We start from the raw sequence: 18,678 nt of genomic DNA, 5'->3' as shown, positions 1-18,678 counted from the left end.
AGCCGTTTCCCCATTCATCTCTCCTACTGTGATTTATCTTCAGCTTTGTGCACACTGATGAATGGTTCTGAAGTGGAACTTTGCAGCCCTGCACCAGTCCTCCTCCTCCTCATCTGCGGTCACTGCTAGGCTTCCCCGAGTCTGAAATGTCTTACCTTGCGCCACCGCGACACCTCTTGGTGGGAGAGAAGGACGCGGGCTCAGGGGCGGTGCGGGAGCGGGGGCGGTGCAGGTGCGGTCCTCCGGCCAGCAGGGGGCGAGCAACAGCGGGGCGTCCTCGGCGCAGGAGCACCGCGCCTCTCTCCCGGCCGCACGCGCCGTGACTCCGCGCCGCCGCGCGCCCCGCGGGCTCTGCGTAGGGGTTGGCGCCGGAGAGGTCCGGCCGTCGGGGGCTGAAGCGGAGCGCCCAGCCCGCCGAGTCCGCGGCGCCTCAGCCCCTGTGCGCCGCCGCGGCCCGGGAGCGTCGGCCGGGCGGGCCGGGTAAGTTGGCGCCCTGGCCGGGCCGGAAGGGTGGGTGGGCGGGCGCGGACCGGGGCGGGTGCGCCTCCCCGGGTGGCGCTGGACGCGACGCCGCGGCTTTAGGCCGCGCCGCTAGGGGCTGGTGTCCCGGGCCGTGCCCCAGCCGCCGGTGCCTTCGCATCAGGCGGCCCGGCCCCGGCCGACCCTCCGTGTCTCCCTTCGCGCCTCGCCGCTCCTTTATTTGCCTCGGGTCGCCGGGCCTTCGCATTCCTGGTCTTCCATTCTTCTTTCCCGTCTGTCTGTCCACATCTTTTCTGGACCCGAGGGCGGCTTTTCCTCCCCACCGTCGGTAGTGTTTCAGGAAAAGTTGCTGGGCCTCTGGACCCCGTAGGCATGCCTGGATCACTTGTGCCCGGGAGTGCAAAAGAAGGAAGGCTTTTCCTTCTTAGGCTGCAGAACGGGGAATTAGGTGTGGACTTCTCTCAGGGACGGGGGTTTACCTGGATAGGTGGAGGAAGACGTGACTCCGGCACTACCTCGGTCCTTGTCCTTTTAAAGCGGTGTTTTAGCTTCGATGTCCAATCACCCAACATTTTTTTTTTTTTTTTTTTTTTGAGCATCTCTTTTCGCCCAGACCATGTGTTAGTAACAGCGGATGCAAGACACATAAGATTCTGTCCCCACGCCGTGTGAGTTTGGTTTCCGGGGAAACGAGCATAAAAAGCCACTCCTGGGTTGATCCGGTTGACCGGAATGGGGTCTGGAAAGCCTTCCAAAAAGGAGTGAGGCTTGAAACTGAGTCTTGGGGGTGTTTTGTTAGATGTGCAAGATGAGGGAAATGTTTCCTGCAGAGGAAGGAAATAAATGTAAAGGTACCAGAGGTGAGGCACCTTAGTGCATTCTGGAAACTGCAGGAAAGGCAGAGGTGTGAAGAGGGCTGGTCAGGTCAGATCAGGAAGGTTCTTTAAGTCAGTAAAGGAGAAACATGGGAGGTACTTATTGCTAGAGGCAGGCAGATGGGTGGAAAGTAGGATATTCTGGATGAGGGCAAAATTCTGCGCATTCTCGTGTAGGTGAGGACTGTGTGTCCCTGCAATAGGTGGAGTTTTTAAAGGCTGCAACTCAGTTTCCACAATTTTATGGGGTAAATGCCACAGACGTTTTGACTATAGTAAGGATATTTAGGGAATATGGGGTATTACATTAGTAACTTAAACTGAGGGCGTTTTATTTTTAGAACTTTATTAAGAAGTGTGCTGCCTGCTGTACAGTTTACAGTAGAGAATAGGTTGTGAGTTAGAAATATAACAAGGTGTCACAGAGGTGTTGGCCCTCTGAGCTGTTCTGATCTTGGAGTTCTGTGACGGATAAAGATAGCCTTTATGGAAAATAGGAATCTGGAGAATTGTGCGTTCCCAAAAGTAACTTTATAAAGTGGATTTCTTTTTACCTGGCTTGTTTAAAATTACCTGCAGGGAGCAGATGATCCAAGGCTGGTATTTATTCCCCAAGTCTTTTATAATAGGAAATAGCGAAGGACGTTCTCTGATACACTTGAGTTACAGGTGACTCGTGGACTTTCTTTGCAATACCCTCCAGCCTATGGTGCTTCAGTAATGATAGACTCTATGAGAATGGATGGGAATACTGAACTGTGACAAGAGTGTCAGAGGTGGAGGTATAGGGAAACATTTAAAAAATTCTTTAAAAAGTCATAAATCTTACACACAAAGCAGATGCCTTTTATTACCTGTATTTTTTGTGGACATCAACAGGCACTGACTGCCCCTTATAGTTCCCTTCCTGTTCCTTTCTGTCTGTATGTACAGTACTTCGCGTATTCTTTAAGCTTCGTTTTTAATTTGTGATACGCAAATATCTATTTAGTGATAAAAAGGTCTTTTCTTACCAAGCCTGCTTCTTTAGGTGCTCAGAACTGAGACCTTGACTCATTATTAGTTGTATGGTGGGAGTAGTTTTTCTCCCATTAGTTACGGTGTAAAATTTACCATGCTAATCTCATATCCTGCTTACCACAAGGTCCTTAAAGGGCTGATCTTACTGTTTCAAAATAATATGATTTCAGTAGGTGCATTAACATCTTCTGTCCACTCTGATATATTTAGAAAATATTGTAAATCACTTACAGTGTTCCAAACATGGTGCTCGGTTAGAGATATAAAGATGAAAACAGAAACAGCCCTTACCTTTAAGGGGTTTATGATATAGTAAGAGATAGATGTGTCACCCAGTGGACAGCATAACATGATCTGAGTGCGTTCAGGGGGGTAGTTGGTTTTATGTGGGGGTCGTAGTCACCAAAGGCTTGAGATGCACTTGAAAGACGAGTAGGTGGGATGCTTCCGAGACGACGTCTTCCATATCCTTTTTCTGCCAGTTGCATGTGTTTTAAGAAATACTTTGCCTGCTTAGGTAGAATCTTGAAAAGTCATCATTCTTCTGGCAGACTGTCTTTACCATGTTTCTTTTTAAGAAAAAAAAAAAAAAGCATACATGGAAGATTTGTTGATCAAAGGATGGTGTTACCATGATAAAGAAGTAAATAGTGAGAAGGTATTTTAAAGAAGTTATAAAAAAAATCACCTGTTCGTATTTGCATTTGATCCTGGCTTCTTAAGGTATATCCAAATGTTAGAAAGTGCTACATTTTTATTACCTGGAAACATACTTCATGAAATAAATGTGTTATATCATTTGAAAGGCATCTCAGCATTAATGAGGTTCAGTTCAGGTCCTAACAGTCTTGTTAGTGCACTTGTTACATTGCAGTGTTTGCAGTGGAGAGAATGAATGAGTCGACTGTGATATATTTACAGGTGCTTAAGGCAACTAAAATAAAGATATACACACCTTTTAAGGAATAGATGCAATAAGCTATGTCAATAAGATTATATAAAAGGAGGAAAGCATGGAATTAATGAGAATGGGGTTCAGGTTGCTGCTCACCCCTGGGCCCGGGAGATCACTTGGGTGGAATGGGATGGGGGCCATGTGGGTTGAGTGCGGTTTCTTGTCCAGATCCTGCCTCTTGTTTTGGGTGGTGAATTCACTGGTGCTTGTAGCATTATAGTAATTAATTGAAGCAGGCCATAGAAGTGTGTTGTTGCCGTGGTTAATCCACTTCTGTGAATTTGAAGATCAGTGAGAAGGAGAAAAGTGAAGAAAGCTCTTCTGCATTTACTGGGATGCGGAGATCTGATTTATAAGCTCCGAGTTAGAGAAAACTAGCAGATGCTGGTGAGATGACATCAGTTTCTAATATTTAAAGTGTGTTTTCGAAGGTTTTGAGACCAGAAACAAGGAGCTTTTAAGGAACATGAGATTTTGCTGCACAATGACTTCCAAAGCTTGCAGAGCGAGGCGAATCAGGTGGAATTGTCAACAGCCAGCTTCCAGTCTACAGACTGGAGTCAGAGGAAGTGTGGTCTCGTGAAACCTCACCAGCAGCGATGACATTGTTAAGTACTGGGTTCTTAGCCAGAAGGACTCTACTGGAGGTAGAGAGCCTCTGCGCTGCTTGATTCTGTAACCCTGAAATTGGGAAAATGTTTCCATCAGTTTACTCTTCTGGCAGGGATATGTCCAGCAGCCTGTTACCTCACACCCCCTCCCCCAGTGCTGCTTCTCCCCGCCCTTTTACCTATTCTTTTTTTTTTTTTTAATTTTTATGGTGGTAAAATATACATAACATAAAATTTGCCATTTTTAAGTGCATGGTACCATTGTGTGACTATTACCACCATCCACCTCCAGAACCTTTTGCCTGCTCTTTACTTTCTCGTGGAGACTGTGGGCATTGTGTAGTTTCACTGCTGATGCATGTGGCCAAATAGAATTTACTTAATTATTAATATTTCAAAACTGTTTATTAAATGCCTTCTCTGTGCCAGAAATTGGAGCTGCAAAAGTGAATAAGCTGGTCTTTTCCCTTCATAGTTCAGTGGGCATTTGGGTACTCTATTTCCATTGGCACCAATGTTATTTGTAAATACTTTTTTTAATGAATTTCTCAGATTTCTTATTAAGCGATATTGGGAGAATTAAAGTGGAGTTAGATTTCCAAACAAGTTTTGATAATTTAGCTTTATGATTTCCCAGAATGCGTTGTTTATATTTGTTTCCCAGAATGTGTCAGTCTTACCTTGCTTTTATAAGGTTAAAGAAAGATAAAACAAATGAACCCATAGTTTGTTTACTAGGCTTCGGTTTGGTGACCAATTGAATGAAGAGGTCTCAAAAAATTAAACTAGGTTTGATGAAAGAGGCATGGTCATTTCTGAAATAGTGTTTTGAGAACCACATTACAGTTGACTCCTGAGCAACGTAGGGGTCAGGGACACCCACCCTCTGCTCAGTCGATAATCCAGATGTAACTGTACAGTTGGCCCTCTGTATCCACGGTTCCACATCCGTGGATTCAACCAACCGCGGATGGTGTGGTACTGTAGTATTTACTGTGGAAAAAAAGCCGCATGTAAGTGGACTTGTGTGGTTCAAACCTGCTTCATTCACGCGCCCACTGTACTAAGCTGGACACTCAGCGTTGTTTTTCTTTGCTGTTGCTCTGAGTTTTTCAGGTTAAACTGAAACTTTAAGAATATGTTATCTAGAGAGGAAGGATTAGTTTTGAATACCAGGTAGGCTGGGAGAAAAGCACATGACAGCCTCTAAAGCTTTTTGGTGCAGTTGTCTTCCCCAGTCATCATGGGCAAGGAATTTCTGAAACCATGGCCTGGGAGGGGGTTGCAAATAGAGTGTTAACTCTGCATTCGGCCTAACTGCCTGTTCAGCTCTGGGGTGGACATTGGTCTTAGTCCGGGGGTAGAGCAGTGACCTCCACAGACTGACGTAGGTTTTCATGGAGTTTACACTGACTGTGGATTAAAGTAGTAGGTTCTGAAGTGGACCCCCGGGGGCGTGCCCTACAAAACTTTGGAGACATGGTCAAATTTCAGCCATATTTAGTTAAGAAATGGAAGTCATTAATTTTCCTCCATTTAGCCTCAGTGACTTGAGCTTGTCTCAAGCTTAACATGACAAGGTGTTGCCAAGTTCACTTTGTCTGGCACTGAAGACAGTGAGCATTTCCCGGTGGGATGTGCTCTCTAGGAAATTCTCTGTCCGTGCTGCCGTCACCTGAGCCGGTGAGTTGTCACAGGAGCCTTGAGGAGGAGAAAGTATAGGCACTCCTTGATTTTTTTAGGTGATTCATTGGCGCAGTCAGCCACGAGTACCCTGGGCTCTGCTCTTATTCACCCTACTTCTGTGCTGCCTTGGGGCCTTTCATTTAGAAATCAAAACTGAGAGCTTTCGGGTAGTCTGTGGTTCAGATATTAAGAAGGGAAGACGCTGTGGAAGGCGACTGCAGTTGACCGGGGCTGACTTCTTCTCAGGACCAGAACAGCTATACTGAGGGAGGGAGGCAGCATCCACCCTCACCCCCGCCCCAAGCACAGTGGAACCGGGTCGGCCAAGGTGTTGGGGTCTTAGAATCCATGCACAGAAGGGTGGAGAAATGAGCAGACAGACCGAAGTTTTGCCGGGGGTCAGACGTGACCCCGGGGGGAAATTAAATATTTCCCTTCCTGTCTATATCACCTTCTCTTCCTGAGACACAGACACAGGCAAAACAGGATTTGTATAACACAGTTTCAATGGCAAAATGCTGTCTGAGCCTGGGAACTGACAGACTTTTGGAATGTGTCCATATGTTAGAAACTACCCATGTTAAGCATTTCTTTGCAGTTTAGGGATTTTAATCACATTTTTTTCCCTCTTTCCATCTGTGAGAAAGAGATTGATTTCTTATTTTGAGAAGTGAGCCATTTTGTGGGTTTCAGAACGCTGAGGTGTTTTAAAGGTGGCAGTAAGGATTTACCAGCATGAGCTGTGGAGTTCTCCTGACTGCGTTTGAGATGGGTCTTCCCACTGTGACCTGGGGCAGATTTCTCTCTGGAAGTCCCCGTTTCCCTCCTGGACTGCTCTTGGTGTGTGATAAGGCTTTTAGTAAGTGTTAACTATTGTTGTTTTTGTTGTTGTCATCCTCTTGTGTTCCTCCATTCTGCCAGGGATAGTATATATTGATCATTCACATGTAGATTGTTGATTCTGTCTTTGTAATCAGTGTCATTAAAAATTACAGATTTCTACTTGGTGGGATATGAGGAAACCTGGTTATTAATAAGATATAACCCTCTACCTTCCTGTCACATCTGTGAGGTCATTTCTGGTTTTTTCCCCTTAATTGGGGGCATATATTACGGTTTTTTCTTTATAAAAGGATAACGGCCCATCACCACCAAAAAAAAAGGTAGTTAATTGTGCTAAATCAGCCTTGTAATAGGTGTTTTTGTAAGTCTTCTACTTTTTGCTGTTGACACAAAATAGAGTTTTTTAAAAATTGAATATATGTAATTAATAATGCCCTGAATTTAGAACTTCCATCTTATCTCATTCTATAGAACAGAAGGATTTCACTTGTGAATTACTTGACCACATGATCTTATATATAGGAAAATTCATTCTAGAGGTTTATTTTAAAAATAGTACATGGATGTAGCTTTTTGTGTCAGGGTGCTGACTGGTGATATCAGGCATCTTGGCTTCTGTCACTGAATGTTCCTGGACCCAGTGATCTCTTCAGACACCTCTTATCTCTGAAGTTCCGTGATACTGCGTTATTTTAACATGGGAAGATTGGAAATCTTCACTGCATTTTTGCATTCTTTAACCCCTACCCCTCTTGCCTTTCAGCATTAAACTGAGAAGATGTCCCTGTACGACGACCTGGGAGTGGAGACCAGTGACTCAAAAACGGAAGGCTGGTCCAAAAACTTCAAACTTCTGCAGTCTCAGCTCCAGGTGAAGAAGGCAGCTCTCACTCAGGCAAAGGTAAGAGAAGCTAAACCCAGCTGTGAGGGCAGAGGTGTACCGGCAGGTGCCTCCTAGTAGCCTGCTCCTCTGCCTCTTTGTTGAATATGTAGGGTTTGTTGAATATGTAGGGTTCAACATTTGTAAGGGGAGAGGCTGGGGTGGGGGAGGGAGAGGAATAGGAGTTGAAGGTCATTTCGCTTCTCCTGGGAATAGAACTGTTTCAGGGAATCAGAATGAGGAAAAGCACACTCTTGGTTTCCAGCAATGATGCTGGTTGTCAAACTTCAGTATGCCGGTTGTCAGTCTTGGTTGTCCAAGATTGAGAATTTGGTTAAAAGGTTATATAACACCTGATATTCTGGTAAATCCTGATTCTGGGTTGGGGCCTGGGGAGTCTGCATTTTTAGGGAGCAGTCCTGCTGTTTGTTGTGGGTGGTTTGGAAGCCGCACTTTGAGAACGAAGCTCTGTAGTAATGACTGAGCTGTGATAATGTGTGTGTTACTGAAGGCTGGGGTTGGTTGTGAACGTATCAGGGTTTGTAGTCTGGGGTAATTGTTTTTGTTTCTGTTGTGTAATGTTGGACGTTGGCAACATCCTTGAAATCATTCACCAGGTAAAACATTAAAAAAAAACGTAGTTGTCTACTCGATATTTGATATTAAAATGTTCCTATCAAATACGTTTAGTAATGAGAATGGTATTATGGTTTGCTTGTTGTTTTAGACCATGATTCCCCAGTGGAGGCTGTATCCCCTCCTGATGGGGCAAATATTGGTTCTAAGCGGTGAAAAAAATCCCGCCCTTCTTATGTATAAAGGCCAGATATACACAGAATACATAAACAGGTGTGTAGTGTATCTGTGGTATTAAAATTTCATAGGTGGAGAAGAAAATGTATTAAAAGCTTCCTTGAGGGAGGAGGCAATAATGAAAAAAGAAGTTGAGAAGAACTGCTTTAGAGATACATATTTACCAATAAGATGAAATATTTACTGATAAGATGCTATCATTTCTGGGATTTACTTTAAAACACTCCAGTCTCTGGCAGGGGAGGCAGGGATACATGAAACAAGATTTGCCACGAGTTGGTAGTTGTTGAAGCCAGGTTAAAGAGACATGAGTTCATTAATCATTCTCCTTAATGTTTGAAAATTCACACAATAAATTTTTTTAAAGTTGGAATTTTTTTTTTCCTTCACTACATACATCATTAATATTAAAATGTTTACATTTGATTTCTCAGTATTATAAAAGGTTTTTAGGGTTAGGATACCCACAGGTAGAGAAAACTGTCTTAAAATTTAAATTGGTTTTGTCAGTTCTGTTGATTAGAGGTTTTGTCTTTTTCATATATCATTACCAGATTTAAATTTTTTATGCCAGTACTTTCTTTTTAAAGAGATAGAATTCCATCTTTTTAAAACAAACTTTCATCCCACGTGAAAAGATTAACAAAACAAGTCTTTTTTTTTTTAAATTAAATTAATTAATTTATTTTTGGCTGTGTTGGGTCTTCCTTGATGCACGTGGGCTTTCTCTAGTTGTGGCGAGCAGGGGCTTCTCACTGCAGTGGCTTCTCTTGTTGCGGAGCACGGGCTCTAGGCGTGTGGGCTTCAGTAGTTGTGGCACATGGGCTCACTAGTTGTGGCTCGTGGGCTCTAGAGCGCAGGGTCAGTAGTTGTGGCGCACGGGTTTAGTTGCTCTGCAGCATGTGGGATCTTCCCAAACCAGGGCTCGAACACGTTTCCCCTGCATTGGCAGGCGGATTCTTAACCACTGTGCCACCAGGGAAGCCCAAGTCTTGTTTTTTTGTTTTAATTTTTTTTAAGTTGGTCTAATTTTTTAAATCTTCGTTTTATGTAACTTTTGCTTTGGACATAAGATGTATAAATAAGGTTTTACATTCTAATGCTAATGCTATTTCATATATTCTGTTCTTGAAGGCCTCAGTCTTCTCTTTTGTAAAGTGACTGACTCCTAGGAACAATTCTCATACTTAATAACATAAACTCGATTAGACTGTAAGTGGACATAATTAGTGGGCAGTCTTGGTTCAATGGAAGATAAAATAGAAAAGCAGAAGTCGAAATATAGTAGGGATATACAGGTTAGATATACTAATCCACAAGTGTATGCCCAAGACATAAAAACATACCCATTCCTTGTGAAAGATCCACAGTAGTTGAAGTGTAATGCGGAGAATCTAATGTAGAGCTTTTTTCTTATATTATTTCATATGCAAATTTAAATAAAAGCGACCAAGCTTTCTGTAAAGCTTTTATAAAAATGGAGGAAATTTGTGTTGTAAAATAAAAGGGCTAAAGAAACTAGTATATGGTTATTGTAATAACTGAATTAAAAGGCTGTTAAGATTGTTTTTCTCATATCTGAAAGGTCTGTTGCAGAGACCAAAAAAAGCTTTGTTACAAACAGTATGAATTTTAATTTGAAGCCTCAGTACACTTTTCTTATTTTTTGATGATTTTAGAGCCAGAGGACAAAACAAAGTACGGTCCTTGCCCCAGTAATCGACCTGAAGCGAGGTGGCTCTTCAGATGAGCGGCAGATCGTGGACACCCCGCCGCACGTGGCAGCGGGCCTCAAGGTACACTCCCCACCCCCAGCTGGGTGGACCTCCTGCTTTCCACAGGCTGGGCTTTACACATCACTCTGAACACACCTCCTCAGTAGGCCTTGCACTCTAGGCAGTATCATTTTCAATTTAATGTTTACTTTTGTTTTATCAAGTTTAAAACATTCATCTGTTTAAAACACAGTAGTTAATTATAGAAAAATCAGAAACTGGAGGTAGGCAAAAAGAAAAATAAATGACTTTGGTCCTACCCTCCAGAATTTAAAAACTTTGTATTTTGGAATAGCTTTCCATCCTTCACCTTCTGCACCTTCTGTTCTCTGACTTGCTTTTCTCACTTAATATATTGTGAGTATCCATCTGTGTCAAAAAGTATAGGACCATATGATCATTTTATTGACTTCACAGTATTCCCCTGTGTGGGTTTGCTGTGAAGCCCTTGGTGGGGTTTCTTGACCAGAGGAACTGGTCCTGCTCCTGCAGGCTGATAGTCTGTCAAGAGGGAAAGGCACCCCACAGTGGAAATTTTCTGAGGATTCTTAGTCACTCAACATTTTTTCCCACGAATTCTCTGCCTAATTTTTTCTTGCTACATCTAATGAAAAACTGGTTAATCATCTTCTGTTATTGTGTATTGGCTCTAGAACCTATACTGTCACCCCCAAATTTAATCAGTAAGCATTTTCCTTCTTGCTGCATAGCCAATTTTTAATTGTAAAGCATTCCCATCAGGTGAATATATGGTGATTTACACACCTATTTTCTAACTGTAGAACCAGTAGACCTCTAATGAACACCTCTGCAGAGTGCTTTCTATGCATTTAAAATTATTTTCTTAGGATAGATTTCCTGAGGTGACATTAGGAGATCAGTCACTTTTATGGGCAACTTGTTTAGCGCCAACTTGTTTCCGGCAGAGTTGTATCAGTAGATAGTATCACTTGCAACATGTGAGCGTTTGGGTTTTTCCTACCCTCCCCAGCATTGGGTATTAACATTCAGGCTTTTAAAATCAAGCAAGGTGCTTTATTCTTTATAGCATTTAGAGAAGGATGGCTCATTGTTGAACTTAAGCAGGGTTTATACAGTAAAAGTTGTTTGCTGTCAGATATTGAAATGACAAAAAATTAACCTTCATGCTGACAGTCTGGTCTCTGAGTTAGAAACTTTGTGATGGCAGTGTTCTGTAAATCGAGGGACTCACTGTTAGCTTCTCCTGTCTTAATAATAACTGAAAGGAAATGTCGTTCATGTGCTTTCGTGTTTTTAAAATGTCTTTTATGGGAACACAAATGAATAACTGCCCTTTGGGAGCCCTGCATTAAATAGATTTTTGTAAGATTTCCAGTGATAGGGCCTGGGAGGTGATTACAGTTACTTTTCTAATTTCTTTTATGCATCAAATCAAAGTGTTTTTTGAGTTTTAGGTGTAAGGAAACCATGAAGTGTTTGTTTTATGGTGAAAAAACATCAAACTGCTCAGTGTAATCCAGGAATTGTTGGATTTAGGTCCATTGATGATGAGCATAAGCTCTCTTTATCATGCCAGTTTTGTGTTCATATATAAAGTACATTTTACAAACAACCTTCCTGTCTTTGGCGGTGCTGGGCATGCTCCTCCTGAAAGAGGTACAGAGTGGGCGCTCGGGGACACTGACCTGTGCTCATTTGGGGGATCTGCGGGGACCAGGGAAGGCATCTGACTTTTACAGACAATAAGGAGGCATCGTGCTAGGGAAACTAACAGAAGAAAGTATGGAGGTTTAGGAACGTGAGACCACGCAGTAGGTCAGGTCTTACGAGAACCATGGAGATCAAGACCACAAGCCTAGGGCAAAGCCCCCTTCTCATTGTGTGTTTCTAGTTGACTGTGTGCTGTCTGCCTTTCGTTTTTCCGATTTCTTTGTTAAGGCTACTACCTCTTTCTCTCTCAAAGAGTAGCCCCAGTTTCTAAATGTACAGAAGAGAAATGCAAAATGTTGTCATCTGAACCTGACTTAGTGGACCTTAAAAAATGAATGATGATGTGAAGGGAGTTACCTCCACCTGTGCAGACTCAGGCCTGAGATGCAGATGCCTGGGGAGGGTGTGCATTCTAGAGGATTTCACAAAGCCCAAGAGGATGCTTTTTACCTTTTTTTTTTCTTTTTTTAAAAAAAAAAAATCTTAATATGTCATGTCTCCATGTAATCAGAATCTAAAGTTATTCTATTAAATGATTATAAGAATGTGTTATTCATGAGTTGTTTCATATTTTAAGTTTTCACAGATATATACATATATATATAAAAATAGAAGTATTCTGTGTTTGCTATAAATAATCAAATTTATTGCTTAAAATTTTAGGTGGTGGCAGCTTGTTTAAGACTTCCAGGAAAGTGCTGTAGGGTGTTTATGGAATTAGTACTGAACTGAGAGGTGAAATTCTTTGTCATGTTCTGCGGCTCCCAGGCTAGGTGTGTGGCCGCGTCAAGTCCCTGAATCTCCTCGGGCATCGGCTCCCTCATCTGTAAAGCAGAGGCAGACAGGTGGTCTTCAGGGCCCCTCCTAGCCCTCGTATTTTTTTACCTTAATTCTGTGAATAGAATTCCAGAGCAGAGGATGATAACTTACTTTGGCATTTTTCCCTTCCTCAGGACCCGGTTCCCAGTGGGTTTTCTGCAGGAGAAGTTTTGATACCCCTAGCTGACGAATATGATCCCATGTTTCCTAACGATTATGAGAAAGTAGTGAAGCGCCAAAGAGAGGAGCGACAGAGACAGCGGGAGCTGGAAAGACAGAAGGAAATAGAAGAGAGAGAAAAGTAAGGCCTCGCGCGGACGTGGAGGTGCTCTACGTTTGAAATGGTCGTTCAGATGTTGGTGAATGAACTTTAGTGCTGTCTGTAAGGCTGAGTGAGTTTCGTGGTTGGTCTGAGCAGTTGTCAGGAGGAGTCAGGTTGTTAAGAATGTGTGGTCGTTACATCCCAGCGCAAAAACAAACTCCAGAGCAAATTTCAAACATAGTTGCAGAAAACCTAGAGTATACGTTTTGGGTGAGTTCTTGGAGAAATGACTTACAAAGTGTTGTTGAATAATAGGGTGTTTTCCTATGCTGTGACTCTGCTAGAGTCATAACTACTTAAAAGTATTTAAAATGTTATTCTTAACTTTTACTGTTTTTGAGCCAGATGGAGTTTTTAAAAACTCATATACATCTTTTATGTTTTTTGAAAGTATGGGCAGCAAGGATTTATTTGCATTTCTTCTTTTAAAAATACTGAGTATTAATTGTAAATAGTTATATAAAATATTAATATACTATTGTTTATTGAATCGCTTTGTGAAGTGAAAACATGTTCTAGAGAATCAAAATTATTTAACTATTGCCTATTGTTGATATGCTTTAAAATTGAAAGAGGTAACTATCAAGGAAACTTTTTTCTTGCTATTTATATTCATATACCTCTTAAATTTGTTCAGTTTACCTTCTGGATTTTTCTCACTTCTCATACTTTTGCTACTTTAGTCTTTAACCAGTTTGCATGCTCCCCAGCCCCCCACAAAAAAGTCAGGGTGACGTCCTTGAGTTCACATCTCTGAATTGGTTCATCTGTGGTGAACATTTGTTTCCTCTTATCACAGGAGGCGTAAAGACAGACATGAAGCTAGTGGGTTTTCCAGGCGACCAGATCCAGATTCTGATGAAGATGAAGATTATGAGCGAGAGAGGAGGAAGAGAAGTAAGGCATGAACACAGATACTATGTTTCAAACATGGTGCAGTTCCACCATTTCATATTCAGTTTTATAAATGGTTCATCTGACACTGATTAGGGTAGTTTGCTCTCCAGAATCTCAGCAACTCACATGTGCATGACAGTGTAAATTTACATTGTGTTTTCACATACAGTCTTTCTAACATTTACTTGTTGGACACTTGGAGCATACCTTAAAATACATGCCCACTCTCGTCTTTACCCTCAGCACAGTCGCACCAACCCGTTCTCTGTATCCAGCTACATTTCCGTTAAGAACAGCACTGAATGGAGAGTCAAGGCACTCATTTCCAGAACCTTTGCCACTAACATGCATGACTGAGCTTCCCTGGATGCTGGTTTCTTTCAGTGTCGTACGGGGAGCAGGGAGACAAGCATTTGAACTAGGTGCTTCGTAAGACTTCTTCCATCTCTAAGAGGTCTCTAAGAGCAGCACTGTAGTTTTGTTAGAGCCAAATTCTTAGTGATCACTAGATAGCTAAGCAGTGTTCATTCTTGAGAGAATGGAATGCTACTTATTTTAGCTTCATCATGTTTGATTGCTGGGATTTCCTGGATTTAGTTCACCACTTTGGTTGACAGATTGAGATTTAAATGAGAAATTGAAATCTTCTTCTTGTCTCCTAGATACCAGGCACTGTTCTAAGCACTGTGATGGATTACCTCCTTTACACCACACAACTTTATACCACACAACTGAGATAACTGTGATAATCCGTTATAGTGGATTAGTGGAAATAGCATTGTGTATGAAGCAGGTCCATTGTGCATCTAACCAAGATCTTTCTTTACCTGAAAACCTCATTGCAATGTGGTCACCTTTAACATGAGACCTAAGAAGAATGTTATCATGAAGGTGGAGTGTATTTCCACATACATGAACTCTGTTTTATGACCAGCAGTTTGGCAAGCTTGGTCTTCCCAGTGTACAGCCAAGGCTTTTCAGGGCTTAGTTTAAACTTTAAAATATTAAATGAGTTGGAAAGGAGTGGGTCTGTACTAATTTAGAATTCTTACTCTTTCAATGCAGATATGAATTACACATATTTATAGAATACTTACTGCACAACAACAAAGAACCAAGCTCATAGATACAGAAAACAGATTGGTGGTTACCAGAGGCAAAGGTTGTGGGGAGCTGGGAGAAATGGGTGAAGAGGGTCAAAAGGTACAAACTTCCAGTTACAAAATGAATCATGAGATTGTAATGTACAGCATGGTCACTATGTTAATAATACAAATAATTGCATAGTTTTGGGTTTTTTTAAGATAACGTTTATTGTTTTAGGCCATTACATTTGGGGGTTAAAATAATTGCATATTTGAAAGTTGGCTAAGAGAGTAGATCCTAAAAGTTCTCAACACAAAAAATTTTTGTAACCGTATGTAGTGACAGATGTTAACTAGACTTTTTGTTGTGATCATCTCACAGTATATACAAATACCAAATCATTATGTTGTACACCTGAAACTAATATAATATTACATGTCAATTATACCTCAACTGAAAAAAGGCTTACTGCGTGCTGAGCACTATGAGGCACTGCATTGTTTTTCTAAGGAGGAAGAGAGTTAGCATTTGAGTGTGCTCTGTGTGTCAGGCATTATGTTAACATTTCAGACTCATTATCTTCCTAATCAACAAATGCCTGATTTATTAACTTGTTTTAGAATCCAGTACATAGGTTGAATATTTCTTGGTTTCATCTTTCCAACTTACAGATCAGCTGCCCTTTTTTGCGAGGAGGTGTGCCTTCTAAACTGAGGACATTTTTTTTTTTGGAACATTAGCAGGAACGATGTAATCTAATATTAGGGAAGTAATGGTGTTAATATCTGTTATATGTACTGCTGTTAACATATTGATGGTCATATTTTAACGTGATTGGTAGCAAATTTTCAGTAAACAGCTTGAATTTTGTATACTAAACTCATTGGAGCTGATCTTTTCAGAATCAGTTAATAATCACTTAGGTCTTAGTGGCAAGGTGAAAATGATAATAGGTATTTCAAAAGACATAGAAGTTTTATAAGGCTCATATTTCTCCGTAAGTATTTTTTCTAGTCTAGGCCTGTTAATCATTATGCATATACACTGGCTTTGGGGGATTTCTTTTGTGAAACATTGTGTGCTGGTGCAGCATGGTTTTGTAATTGGTTTCTTTAATTTACATTGTATCAATTTTTTTTGGAGTGTTTCATTGATGATTAAGTTATAATACATATGTTAGCACTTCTCCCTAGTGAAAAATTCCTTATGTTCTCTGCTCATGTTTTCCCTCTGCTTGTCTGATAGAAAATGGAGTCTACTTTGGTTTGTTCGTGTCCACCATTCTCTGTCCAGGAAACATGAGCAGGAATGGTGACAACACAAAACAGATTGTAACCAGAAGTACTGACACTTCAAATAGGTGTTCAGTCCCAGTGGTTTGCATCCTGGAAAGAAGGGTGCTGTCTTGTGGGGGATGCTCTGACCTCACAGGGAGCTGGGTTTCATTCTGTCTCTGCCTGTTCACTCTCCCGCAAACATTTTCTCATCTGGAAAATGGAAGCAGTGATACCTACTTCTGTATTTTTAATCCTGGATTCAGATACTGAAGTCTTCAGATGTTAGTGGGAGGGATGCAGTAGCATCCCTTCCTGCTTCTTTCTTTGGAGGGTGGTGTGATATGACAGGTGGCGTGTGTCACATTCCTGAGGAGCCGGCATCTGAAACGCTTTCCCTCCTTTAATTGGTGGAATTTCTGTTTTCTGCAGGTATGGGCGGAGCTGCCATTGCACCACCCACTTCTCTTGTAGAGAAAGACAAAGAATGTACGTACCTGTTTCTTCCCCTCTCTGTTCAGATACACATCTTTAACCCAGTTGTGGGAAGTCTTAGCTGGAATCAGCCAGGTGTCCTGAGTGCAGGGAAATGGCTGGAAACCCGTCCTTGCTCTAACCCTCAGCCAAGTGCTCCCTTCCACCCATTAAGTTTTATACCAGGCTCTGAGGCGTGGGTTTTTCTCTTGTGAGATGCTTTTTTTGTTTGTTTTTAAAAATAATTCATTTTGTCTTCTCCAACATTTCGTTATTTGGAGGTAGGTAAAAACAAATAGTAGCTGAGTTTTTGTGCTCAGTGGTCTAGGGGCTGTTAAATTTGTGACCCTCCACAAGGTGGCAGCACCTTCCTGGGTTAGGTCAGTGCACAGGTTGTGTGCATTTACTCAGATTGCCAAAACAGTCTTCTCCCAGTGATCTGTTCTAGAGTTTGGGGTTGGAGTTGGACTTTGAGGGGTCATGAAGCTCATCTTCCTACCCTCTGGGTTGGACCATACCTAAACTATCCCAAGAAAATGTAGTCATCCCTAGTGCTTTTAATACTTGTTGCACCATGAATGTTACCTTTTTATAAAGAAGGTAATTTAAAAGTTGTTAAATACCTTTTGTGTGAAAATACCTGATGAACCATAAACCCCAGTTGAAACCAGTCTCTGGGAGTGGGGCCCAAGCATCTGGATCAACAAGCTTCCTTGTTGATTCTAATGTGTAGCTAGGGTTACAAATCACTGAACTGGCATATGGTCCCTAACCTCAAAGACCTTTATTGTCTGCCAGGGTAATAAGGTCGTAAGATGAGCGTCTTAAGACAGGTGCACAGGATGCTATGGGAGTCAGAAGAGGGTTGATCAGATCTACTGGAACATACAGAAGGTCCAAGTGCAGTTCAGAATTGTTTTGTTGCATTTTGGTAAACCTATTTTATTTTCATCCAACAGTACCCCGAGACTTTCCTTATGAAGAGGATTCAAGACCTCGCTCACAGTCTTCCAAAGCTGCTATCCCTCCCCCAGTGTACGAGGAACAGGACAGACCCAGATCCCCGACTGGCCCTGGCAACTCCTTCCTCGCCAACATGGGGTAATGGTCCGGGTGCTCTCACCTTGGCAGGTGCAGGGAGGGCGGGGCCGAATGGGAGGCACTGTCAGCCCTTCCAGTAGGTGCAGCATGTTTTGGGATGGGGCCTTTTTTGGGTTTATGGGGAGATGCTCAGTGTGCTCCGTCACGCAGCCTCCTTCTTGAGGATCAGGGTTCAAGTCACATGGAGGGTATCCCAGCGTGACACTTATGTTTTGTACAAAACATAAAGCTTTCTAATGGAAATTTTGAAAGATTTAGATGCTGAACATTATATTCTCTAGTTAGGAATAGTTTGTGATCATTATATTTGTTTTCATAACATTTGCAAATAGGTCATATGAATTAGAGCTGACTTATGCTATGTCCAAAAGATGAATGACTTTTTTTTTTTTTTTTTTTTGATAAAATGGCCTTTGCTTTAAGGTCATGGTTCTATACATTTGGTCTAAAAACTCTCAGTCGTTCTAACTATAATTAGAAATTTGTTGGTGTATGAAAATCAGTTTTAAGGTTGACTTTCAGTTGGGGCTTGTGGATTTTAAGTCTCACTGGATTTGGCATGCATTTTGGTTAAAAGAGTGTTTTATGTTGTATACTCTGTTCCTCTCTTGCTCTGAGGGCTTGTCAGGTGAAGCAGCGTTGCACTAAGGCCTTTGTTTTGTGTCCTCTAGAAGGACTGCCTCTGGTGGCAATGCTGTGACTGTAGTAGTGACACTGGTCTGCCCTCGCCTGTGTGCATGTGCTTGGATTCTTAGCGTCCTTGGAGCTGGGCTAGTCAGAGTTGGAGGAGATGGGTCTTCCACCGTAGGGTTTGCACACCTCAGGAGGATTTGGAGTTTCTCGTCTTGTGTCCATCTTCTAGACCTGTGCTGTTCTCTGTGGTAGCTACTAGCCACACGTGGCTGTTAAATTAATTGAAAGTGAATAGAATTTAACATGTATTTCTTTTTTTTTTAACATCTTTATTGGAGTATAATTGCTTTACAATGGTGTGTTAGTTCTGCTTTATAACAAAGTAAATCAGTTATACGTATATATATGTTCCCATATCTCTTCCCTCTTGTGTCTCCCTCCC

The 18,678-nt window shown here is 41.8% G+C and overlaps 1 protein-coding gene across 1 annotated transcript in view; it reads left to right on the top strand.

Annotated features, from left to right (window-relative positions):
• The first annotated feature begins 334 nt into the window (after window positions 1-334).
• Window positions 335-18,678, top strand: part of RBM17 (RNA binding motif protein 17) — a 25,103-nt gene continuing 6,759 nt past the window's right edge. Inside the window, exons 1-7 of the mRNA XM_024129725.3 lie at window positions 335-480; window positions 7,234-7,371; window positions 9,843-9,959; window positions 12,584-12,750; window positions 13,571-13,668; window positions 16,461-16,517; window positions 17,462-17,603. Coding sequence (XP_023985493.1) covers window positions 7,249-7,371; window positions 9,843-9,959; window positions 12,584-12,750; window positions 13,571-13,668; window positions 16,461-16,517; window positions 17,462-17,603 — 704 coding nt within the window. The 5' untranslated portion in view covers window positions 335-480; window positions 7,234-7,248. The remainder of the gene's footprint in view (window positions 481-7,233; window positions 7,372-9,842; window positions 9,960-12,583; window positions 12,751-13,570; window positions 13,669-16,460; window positions 16,518-17,461; window positions 17,604-18,678) is intronic.

This window comes from Physeter macrocephalus, chromosome 11, assembly GCF_002837175.3.
Source record: "Physeter macrocephalus isolate SW-GA chromosome 11, ASM283717v5, whole genome shotgun sequence".
Taxonomy (NCBI): Eukaryota; Metazoa; Chordata; class Mammalia; order Artiodactyla; family Physeteridae; genus Physeter; species Physeter macrocephalus.
The sequence above is the reverse complement of the archived record's forward strand: the minus strand, read 5'-3'. Positions and strand labels throughout refer to the sequence as shown.